At 18.2% G+C, this 12,539-nt stretch overlaps 2 protein-coding genes across 2 annotated transcripts; one reads left to right on the top strand and one right to left on the bottom strand.

Moving 5' to 3' along the window:
- Positions 1-1,425: 1,425 nt before the first annotated feature.
- On the top strand, positions 1,426-4,170 carry PGSY75_1319700 (putative protein phosphatase PP2A regulatory subunit A; the record flags this gene model as incomplete). Its single annotated transcript, XM_018787259.1, has 1 exon — positions 1,426-4,170. The coding sequence occupies one exon, from the start codon at positions 1,426-1,428 to the stop codon at positions 4,168-4,170; it is 2,745 nt and encodes a 914-aa protein (XP_018640001.1).
- Positions 4,171-4,777: 607 nt separating this feature from the next.
- PGSY75_1319600 (hypothetical protein) lies at positions 4,778-9,934 on the bottom strand (the record flags this gene model as incomplete). Its single annotated transcript, XM_018787258.1, has 1 exon — positions 4,778-9,934. The coding sequence occupies one exon, from the start codon at positions 9,932-9,934 to the stop codon at positions 4,778-4,780; it is 5,157 nt and encodes a 1,718-aa protein (XP_018640000.1).
- Between the last annotated feature and the right edge of the window lie 2,605 nt (positions 9,935-12,539).

Raw genomic sequence — 12,539 nt, 5'->3', positions numbered from 1 at the left:
ATTATTAAATATAATAATATATATCCGCGGTAAAAAAAATAAAGCCATACATTACACACATTTTACTTATCTGTAATATTATTTTTGTATATTTATAAGAACATGAAAAATAAAAATAAAACATATAGATATATATATTGAAAAAATAAAAAAAAATAAAAAAAAAACTAAAAATATAAAGACCTATATCTCTTTATTTTCCTGATCAATAAAATATATATATATATATATATATATATATATATATATAATATCTTATTCAAAAGTTCACATTTTATATTTCTGCTAGAATGCTATCTTCCTTTTCAACTGTATATATTTAGAAGAAAAGTATTTATATTTTATTTTTCTTAACCTAATGTTAAATGATATATTCAAGTCAGTTCTAAGTTCATATTATTTAAAAAAAAAAAAAAAAATACATTTATAAGCAATATATAAATATATATATATATATATATATTTGTTCCTATATATTTGTTCCTTTTATTGGTCTTATATACACAAATTCATTTTTTAATCTTTTATGAATAGAAAAGGAATGCAATATTATACTGACCTTGGACAACAAAAATTAATTATGAAATAATAAATTTATAATAGGGATAAAAAAAATGTATAAATAATGTGAGGTTCTATAATTGGTACTCTTTTACATAATAAAGGATATCTTTAAATATTCAAATTGAAATAATATATTATATATATATATATATATATATATATATTTATATTTATATTCATATTTATATGTATGTCCTTTTTTTTCTTCAAATTGTTATGTTATATTAATAATACCCTTGCTGTACCAAATAAAGATAAAAAAAAAAAAAAAAAATGTATATCATATGAATGATAAAAAGAGATTATTAAAATAACACAACATTTTAACACCAAAAGTAAATTGATCATTCAAAAGATGTATATATATATTATATGTAGATTTTTTTTTTTTTTTTTTATAATTCCATTTGATTAAAAAGTATAAAAGGATATATATTAAAATATAAAATAAAAAAAAAAAAAAGATATACTATAAACATATACACATTTTATTTTTTAGAAAAAAAAAAAAAAAAAAAATTAAATATATATTTATGTATGGGGAATGATAAGGTAGAATGATTTCTTACTGTTAATTTTATTTTAATAAAAAAAAATATATATATATATATATATATATTAATATATATAAATATATATGTTTTTTACTTCTTATCCCAATAAAAATTATATATATATATATATATATATATATATATATATTTATATATTTATATTTATTTATGGATGTATCTTTTTATGTATATAGTTTAGGACTAATATAAAGTAGGCTTATATTTTTTTCTTTTCTCCATAAAATTATATATATATTTATATTTACTTAACATATATATTTATATGAAGCTATAATATTCCAAATAAATGTCTTATGTAAATGCTCAAGAAATTATTGATGGAATCCAATCACCTGATTGTAAGATACGCCTAAGATATATAAAGGAGTTAAGAGTATTATGTGAAATAATAGGAAATGAAAGAACAAAGGATGAATTGATTGAATTTTTATATAATCTTATAGAAGATGATTCAGAAGTATTAATTGAGATATCAAAAAATTTAATATTTTTGATAAAGTTTATTGATAATGTAAATGGGTGTAATTATTTATGTTATTTGATATTAAATTTTTTAATAGCTTATGAAAGAGATATACATGTTAATGCATACGAAGCTTTCAAGATATATATAAATAAATGTGATACGTTAACATTAACTCGTGTGATTTATCCCAAAATATTGGAACTAGCTAAAAATGATGGAGATAATTATCGTATTGGAATATGTAAAATAATTCCAATGATTATTGAAAAAAGTATAAAGGAAGGTCAATCCAAATTTGTGAAGACGTTTATATATTTGTTTTTAGAAGCTTGTCAAGATGAAAGTATATTGGTAAAAAAATCTTCTTGTGATAAATTTGGAGAGTTTATATTCATACTGAAACAATATAAGGCAAGGATTGATGATCTTATTAAGGTTTTAAAAATGACGGAGGGGGAAATGGACTCAAATTTGTTTATAGGCCAAAAGGGTAATAAAGATATGGATAGTGATATATATAAAAAGGTGGATATACAAGATGAGGAACAAAAAAGGGAAGATGATAAAAATTGTGGTAGACCAACAGATACAGTAGATGATAAAAGAAATGACAAAGAACAAAATAAAGTGGAGAAAGAAACAAATATAGTGGATAATGAAACAAAAAAAGTGGAACACGAAACAAATATAGTGGAGAACGAAACAAATAAATTGGATTATGAAACAAATAAAGTGGAGAACGAAACAGATAAATTGACGAATGAAACAAATAATATTATTCCCCTTATACATAATAATAATTATGATTACCTATATAATCTTTCAAAGGATGAAAAATATACTTTACTAAAAGAAAAAGAATTTATCAATAAAATTTGGGAGAAATCACAAGAAATATATTCGCAATTTTTCTTTTCATTAAATGGTTTGGATGAAGTACAAATTAGTGCTGTTAGTATATTACATGAAATATTAAATAATGATATAAATTTTGTAAAAAATATTAAAGAGTTATTAACAAATATATGTAATGATGATAGTTGGCGTGTAAGAGCGGAGCTAGCTAAAAATATATATAATATATGGAAAATAATAAAAAATGAAGATTTTTCATTGATAATATTATTATTACTTAAAGATTTAGATAATCATGTACGTAGTATAATATTGAATAATTTACATAAGATATTATTATTATGTTCAAAAATGAAAATGAATATTATGGAAGAAATATTTGATGATTTAAAAAGAGATATAGATAATAATAATAATAATAATAACAACAATAACAACAATAACAATAACAACAATAACAATAACAACAATAACAATAACAATAATAATAATAATGTACATTTGAGAATATCATTATGTGAATTATTATGTTCATTACCAGATATTTTAGATAAAAATCTTTTTATTGAATATATATTACCTTTATTTCTACTTTTTATAAGAATAGAAGAAACAAATTTAAAATCGGACTTATTTATATGCTTACATAAAATATCCAGACTTATATCATTTTTTGATATGAAACAAATTATTATACCATTATGTAATGAAATTATTAAAAATAAAAATTGGCGTTTAAGATATTCAATGTATTATTGTTTGAAATTTTTCGATCATTATTTTTTTTTCCAAAATAAAGAAAATATTGAATCAAATTTTTTTGATTTTTGGAATTATATATATATAGGTTCTAAAGATTTAGTATATTCCATACGAATGCAAGTAGTAGAAACATTAGAATTTTTATTAAGAAATAAAAACTTCTCTTTTTTTAAAAGTGGTATTACATATTTATTCAACAATTTAAAACAATCAAAGAATTATATTTTTAGAATTACGTGTTTACAATATATATCCAAATTAATAATATATTTTCCATTAGAATATATACAAAATAATATTTTATATATATTAGATGATTTATGTAAAGACAAAATTAGTAATATAAGATTTAATATTATTAAAACAATATATTATATACGCATTTATGTTCAACATGTTCTATTTGTTATTAATAATAATAGTTATGATGAAATAATAAAGAAAATTACTAATATGATCCATGAAAAAAATCAAGAAAACAAAGATAACAAAGACAATAAAGACAATAAAAACAATAAAGACAATATAGTAAATAAAGAGAATAAGGACAATGACACATATAAATATGTGTCTAATGATAATAATATAAATACTTTTTATAAGGATAATTACAATAATGATAATACACAAAATAATTATGTTCCATATTTTCATTCTTTAGAAAATAAATACAATTTAATCAATAAACAAAATCATGATAACAATCAATTTATAATTAACTCATGTGCTACTTCATCTTTGTCTTTTTATGATAACATGAAAAACACAGATACAAATAAAAAAAGTTGTGAAATTATACTTTATTTTTTAACAGATAAATTAAATTATTTATCACAAGATACAGACCAGGACGTGTTGTTGGCATCTACATCATTGAAAAACGATGATTTCTCTCTTTGTGTAAATGTTTTAAACATTTTCAACACGTTATGTAAGCCAATAAAATAAAAAATATATATATATATATATATGTTTTAATTTTAACAAATCGTATATATAACATATATTTTTTTTACTTTTATATTTTATTTTTTTGTTACATATTTGTTATTTTTATTTGTTTGTACCCATCTAATTTTTTTGTAAATATGAATTTTACTTTCATGAGAAAAGAAGTTTATTTATATTTAACCATATTAAATATTGTTAAAAGCACATAAAAAAAATAAATAAATAAATAAATAAATAAAAATATGTAAAAGAATAAAATATAAAAAAAAAAAAAAATTCAACTATGTTTAACATGTTTGTACAACATATAAAATAAATAAATAAATAAATATAAATATAAATATATATATATATATATATATATATATATATTTGGTTAATTTTTACAACTCCCTTTTTTTTATTTTTGTATATAATAAAAAAACATGTCCATAAAAAAATTTATGGTATTTTTACCAAATCTTTATAAAAGTCTTTACAATTTATGTAAAAACAAATTTTTGTTATTATCTCATTTGTTTATTTATTCATTTTATTATTCATTTTATTGTTTATTATTATTATTATTTTTTTTTTTTTTTTTTGTGGTCTTATTCCTTTCTTTTTATGCTTCAAACAATGCATACAATAATACATTACAAATGTATAGAGATTGGTTGCTAGGAAGTGTTTTTTGTTTAATAATATTTTTAAATATAAAGAAATAAGGAACTAAATCTATGATATTTTTAGACTGATAAACAAAATGTACATGTGCATGTATTTTTCGATCATATATTTTTCTAGATGTTATAGAAGGTGCCATTTGATAAGGAATAGAATTTAAAATATCTTTTAAAAGTAATAATATTGTTTGTTTAGCTATTGATGTTATATCTTTTTTTTCATTTAATATTTTTACATAATTATTTAATTTTATTAAATTATTTCGTTCCTCTTCTTCTAATTCTATACTTAGGTTAGAATTTTTATAATGCGCTAAAGAATCTTTTACATTTTTTTGTTTCTTATATGAACAGTTATTTCTTTTTTTTTTTAATGTTTTATCTGTTATTTCCTTTTCATTCTGAAGAAAATTTGATAAATTCATAAAATTATCATCACTTTCTTTTATATCAATTATATTATTATCTTTTTCATTTTTCATGTTGTATATGTTTGTATCATGTAATATAGGAGTGTCACTAGAATTTATATCTACGCATATATTTTTATCTATATAAAAATTATTTATATCTTTGTCAACTGGTTCATAATTATTTATTTGATTTTTATCATGAAATTTATAATCTAATAATGTATCAATTTTATGATCAAACTTTTCATTTTTATCATCTCTTATTATATTATAGTTTAGTATATTTTTTTCGGGCCTCTCCTCCTGCAGGTTGTTTTGTTCATATTTTTTATTTATTATATCCTTTTCCTTATCACAAATAGAAATAATATTATTATACCCACATATATTTGCAAGCATCGTTTTATCATTCTTTTTATATGATCCATATTTGCTTTTATCAAAGATGTCTTTGGATTGTTTAGATTTTCGATTCTTTAATATATGCATATTATAATCGTGTGATTTATTTTGTTCATATATGGAAATAATTTTCTCATTATTTGTTTTACCTTCATTCAAATTTTGTATAAAACTTTGATTTATTGTTTTATATATATTTATATTATCTTTTCCATCTTTTGTATTTACATAATAATTTTGAGAATTTTCAACATTTTGAATATTTTCTTCAACTTTTTCAACATTTTCAAAATTTTCAACTTTTTCAACCTTTTCAACCTTTTCAACCATTTCAACCTTTTCAACCTTTTCAACCTTTTCAACCTTTTCAACCCCTTCCATCTTATCATCTATATACTGATTTTTTTTTATATTGTCCATTTTTTTTTTTTGATAATTTATAATTTTATCATTTTCATATAGATATCTGCCTACATTTAAGGATAACTTATTTGTATTAACTACTATTTTATTTTTTTCTTCTTCTTCATTTTTTTTTTTTTTTTGTGTGTGTATATTAAGTTGATGTATCATATGATTAGTTTTTCTCTTTTTGATAAAATGTGTTTGAATTAAATTTAAAAGATAATCTTGTTTTTTTTCATTAAGAAAATAATCTAGATATAATTGTTTATATTCTAAACTTAGAAAACATGCATATAAAAATCCAAATATCTTACAGTCAAATTCTTTCAAATATAATATGGTATTATTTTTTTGTTCTAAAATTTGTATAATCCATTTTTTTTTTTCCTTCTCATAAAATATATGTTCTTCTTCTAAACATTTTATTCTATTTTTTATATCTTTTGTATAATTTATACCTAACATTTTATATAAATCTTTTTTATTTTTAAAATGAATATGTCTATACTTCTTGTCATAGTTATGACATTTAAGAAGTTTATAATTATCCATATTTTCCTTTTTTTCTTCACTACATATATTATCACTAGAATTAAAATTATTTATATCTTTATCATTGTGTACATATTCGTTTTTTTTTTTATTATTATTATTGTTAATATTATTTATTGTGTTATTGAGAGCATCATATTTACATGTATCCTTTGTTATATATATAGTTTTTTTCATACAATCATTTATGTCATCATTATTCTTTGAAGTATTTATATGAGTATTATATGATATTATTTCATTTTTTAAAATATTTCCTGTTGCATTTAAATGGAACTCCTTTAATTTATTATTCGATAAGTTATTATGCTCCTCTATTTTGGTATCACAAAAATGTATTTTTTCATTACACTCAATATTTTGTAGAAGGCTTATATCATTATTTTGAATCTTTTTTATTATCTTCGTTTCTTCTTTGTCATTTTTTTTTTTCATTCCATTGTCCTTATCATTTTCCTTATCATTTTCATCTTTTAATATTTCTTTTTGTTCATTTCCTTTTATATTTTCATCATTCTTAGAAACGTTTATTTTCTCCATAATATTACATTTTTGTTCTTCATTCATATTATTTATTTGCTCATATGATGCATTATGTATCTCATCATATTGTAATTCATATTTGTTCGATTGGATTTCCACTTTATGTTCTTCATTATTATATTTATTATATTTATTATCATTTAAATCATCTACATCATTATATATTTCTTTATTCCCATAATCATTGATATCCGAGAAGAATATTTCTTCATCATATATATTTTTAAAAATATTATGCTTCTTTTTTATATTTTTATATTTCAACATTAATGCTAATTGTCTTCCTTCATGAAAAGAATAATTCTTATTATCAAATATATTCTTTTCGTTCTCTGATTTGTTTTTTGTCTGTTCAGAGGAAGTCATTTTATTTAATTCTTTATCATCACCGTCATCCATATTATTGGAATCGTCAATATTATTGGAATCGTCAATATTATTGGAATCATCAATATTATTGGAATCATCAATATTATTGGAATCATCAATGTTATTATCATGACCATCAATATTATTATGTTGATATATCCACCTCCCATCTGAAACAGAATAATATACCCCACTAATGGGTATTAATATCTCCTTTAACTCCTCAGGTGTATAGAGATTTTCAATATTTTCATTTTCTAACATCCTTACTACATCATGCAAATTCAAATGCAATAAATCGAAAGTCTTATCGTTAAAAGAGGGAATGCAATTTGTATCATTTTCACCTGAAGTGTTCATAATATTATTTATATGAGCACTATTGGTGGAAGACAGACTATTCAAACTATCAGATTTATTTAAACAGTTCGATGAGTTTACATCTTCATTATTTGTAAAATATTCATATGGAATATATTCATTTGATATATTATCATTTGATATATTATCATTTGAAATATTATCATTTGAAATATTATCATTTGATATATTATCATGCGATATATAATCATGTGCAATATTATTATTTATATCTGTGCATACATTTTCTTTATGTATTACATATTTTGTACCTTTTGATAATTTTTTATCATTTATATAATTTTTCGTTTCAATAGATTCATTTTTTTTCTGTTTAATATCATTTTCTTCTATATTATCATTAACCTTCTCCTCATTATCATGATAAGACGTATTATCTTTTGATCCATACATATGTATGTCCATATTATCACATGGTTGCTTATTTGAAATATTGTTTATATTGTTCATATTGTTTATATTGTTCATATTGTTTATATTGTTCATATTGTTTATATTGTTTATATTGTTTATATTGTTCATATTGTTTATATTGTTCATATTGTTTATATTGTTCATATTGTTTATATTATTTGTATTATTTGAGTTGATTGTATTAATTATGGTACTTTTCATTTTTTTTTTTTTTTCATTTATTTTATGTTTTAAATATGAATTCCCTACAGTTTTTAATATATATGTATTGTAACTATTATTTCTATAGAAATCATGAGTATTATTATTTTTATATATATTTAAATGTAAAAATGAATAACCATTATCCTTTTTCATTTTTTTTTTTAAATTACTATTACTGATTAAATCTGTATTCAAGTTCCTTTTTAAATTCGTACTTTTTTTTTTTATTTCCCCTAAATCTTTTTTATTTTCTATATATGCTTCATTTTTTAAAATATTATCATTATTATTATTATTATTTAATTTGTCTTCATTATCAATTTTTAAATCCATGTTATTATCATATATATCTATACTTTGTATATTTTCCAATTTTTTTTTTTTTTTTTTTATCTTCTTATAAAAATTATTTTCTGAAATTCTAAATGAAGAATCATCTAATAAATTAAAAGTATTTATATAATTAAAAGAGGGAATGTTTTTATAACACATTCGTTTTTTATTTAACATATTATTATTATATATATTTCTTATTATATTATCTTCTTTCACATTTCTATACTGATATATATTCATATTTTTTTTTTTTTTTTTTTCTTCTATATTTTCATTACTTACAAAATCATTTGATAATAAATATCTTTTTCCATTATTCTTTTTTATATTATATCCAATGTCATAATTTTCTACTTCACTATCTGTTAAATTTTTTTTTGATAAATTTAATTTATTCTTTATCTTTTTTTCTTTATAATAACTATACTTTTTATTATATATATCACAAATTAAATCATATTTGGACAAGTCATTAAAAGAAGATTCTTCTATATATCTTTTTGACACCTTTCCATATTTTCCATATATTTTATATTTATATAAAAATTCATTATTACATAATAACATTTTCTGTTTATGTTCTGCTCTTATATCATCAATATTTTTATATTCACCTTTTAATATATTTCTATCATTAGTTATATTCTTATTCATATTATTCTGATACATGATATTATCATTATCCGATATTTTTGACCTTTTATTTTCCTTATCGTTTATAAGTATATATTTTTTATTATCAAAATAATTACATAAACTATTATAATATTCTGTTTTCATTTTATCATCATATTCTAATATATTCCTTTCTTCCGTTTTTTTTTGATCATCTATTATATTATAGGAACCATTTTTTTGTTCATTTGTGCTTTCCACATTTGTTGTATCACCACATTCATTATTATAAATATTTTCAAGAGTACTATCTATAGTATCCGTTGTAAGCATGTAATTCTCTTTATTTTTATTTCCATCCTTTTCTTCTTTCTTCACTATGTCATTAGGGCTTATACTAGAAATATCACAAACTACATTAACGCTACTAACAATATTCTTAACGTTTTCTAATGTAGACATTTTTTGTTGTATATTCATATGAGTGTTGTAAATAGGGTAGAAATATCTTTGCTATGAATTAAATGTATAATTAAAAAAAAAAAAAAAAAAAAATTATATAGACAAACATATATAAAAATAAATATATATTTATGTATATGTTAAAGAAATTAATTTATTTGTTCTTATTTCTTCATGTTGATAAAATTTCATCTCATATGTCCACTTTAAAATTTCAGTTATATGATTTTATACTGTCATTATAACCTATATATATATATGTATATATGTATGTGTGTATATACATATCATATATTTTTAAGTTAATCACATAACTACAAATAATGTAAAGGTAAAACAGAAAGAAAACAAAAAAAAAAAAAAAAAAAAAAAAAAAAAAAAAAAAAAAAAAAAAAAAAAAAAAAAAAAAAAAAAAAAAAAAAAAAAAAAAAAAAAAAAAAAAAAAAAAAAAAAAAAAAAAAAAAAAAAAAAATTTTTTTTTTTTTTTTTTTTTTTTTTTCTCAATATATATATATATATATATATATATATATATATATTATTATAGTTAAATGTACACACTAGCTACATGGAACATAACCAATTAAATATGTATCACTACTATTATTTATTTATTATATTTTTTTTTCTTTTTGGGATTGATATAAATATATATATATATATATTTTTTTTTTTGGAATAATAAAATTATGAAGCTCATAAATTTAAATAAAAAAAAAAAAAGAAATGGAAAAGTGATAAAATAGAAAATACATGCAATGTGTGAAATAACCCTTATTTCACAAAAAAAAAGAAAAAAGTAAATACACACATATTTTATAGGGGAACATAAGGGTAAATATAATATATATATTATAAATGTGTATAAACAATAAGAATTAAAAAAAAAGAAGAAAAAAAAAAAAACATATATATATATATATATATATATATATATTTATTCGTTTTCTTATGAAATTAAAATAATAAAAAAAAAAAAAAAATATATATATTTAAAGGGATAAATAAAAAAAAAAATAAAAATAAACATAACATTAAAATTAATAAAAAGTCATAGTTTCACATTATTAACTTATAACACAACGGGGTATATAAAAAAACACAGCTATATATATAAATAAATATATATATATATATATATATATTTATTTATTTATATATATGAATGAAACATATGATATAAAATATAATATGAAAAGAAGGGGAAAAAAAAAATTAAACAATACTATATTTAATTACTACAAAATTGTAAGATATATTTTTTGTATAAAAAAGTGAAGTGATTTTTCTTTTATTAGTTCTACTAATATATATATTTATTTATATATATATATATATGATGTAATGTAAGGATATATATATGAATGAAGATATAAATATATGTAAATATATATATATATATATATATATATATATATATATATATATATATATATATATATGAGAAAAACAAAAACTTTATTACATTTTTATTTTATAAATATTATAATTTTCTTTAATATGTACTATTTTTATTACATTTTATTACTTTTTTCTTTTTTTATATCACAATTTTTTTCATATGTCTTATTATAGGTATTGTAAAAATAACCTTACATAAATAATATACTAAATATTAAAGTCTTACCACACTTATAAGAAAATTATAATAAGAAAATTATAAAAATTATAAAAATCATAAAAAAAAAAAAAAATTATTAATTTTGATGTATATACGCACCTTGATACTTTTTTCTTTCTTGCTTTTTTTATTTTTATTTTTTTCAATTTCGAAAAAATATATAGATTTCTTAAAGCCAATATATTATGTACGTATATAATATTATGCTCATTTATCATATAGAATTATTTGGACTTAAATTTTTTTTTTTTTTTTTTTTTTCTTTTGTACTTTTTATAATTCTTTTCTATTTCCTCTTAATATGTGCACACGAAATTATAACATATTTCTTTAAGATAATTTTTATTTATATATAATTTGAAAAAAAAAAAAAAGAGGGCATTTCAATATATATAGGACCGTTAAGCTCTTTTTTAATATTTCCTTTTTTTTTTTTTTTTTTTTTATTAAGCCTATTACTATTTTATTAATGTGCAAAATAGTTTAATTATATACACACTCAAAAATAACGACATATTTAAAGAAAATATGAAAAAAAGAAAAAAAAGAAAAAAGAAAGTATAAATATCTATATAACATTGCATAATATAGCCAGAATTATTATTCTTTTCTATAAAAGAGGGAAAGCAAAATATTTTAGAATTTTTTTTTTTTTATTTAATTTTACATGTTTAAATAATATAAATAAACATGTAATATATATATATATATATATATATATAATGGTATATATAAATAAATAAAACTTTATTTTAATTATATTTTTAAAATATGCAAGTATTCTCAAATCTACATTCTATAAAAGTTTATTTTTTAAAATATATATTTGTATTCACATAAAAAAAAGAAAAAAAAAACACAGAAAAAAAAAGAAAAAATATAAAATAATATAAGATAAATAAATATGATATATATATATATATATATATATATATATATCTCTTATACACATATTACATATTCCTTATTAATAAGAATGTATTA

Source organism: Plasmodium gaboni, chromosome 13 (genome assembly GCF_001602025.1).
Source record: "Plasmodium gaboni strain SY75 chromosome 13, whole genome shotgun sequence".
Lineage (NCBI taxonomy): Eukaryota > Apicomplexa > Aconoidasida > Haemosporida > Plasmodiidae > Plasmodium > Plasmodium gaboni.
This window is presented reverse-complemented; position numbering and strand designations above follow the sequence as displayed.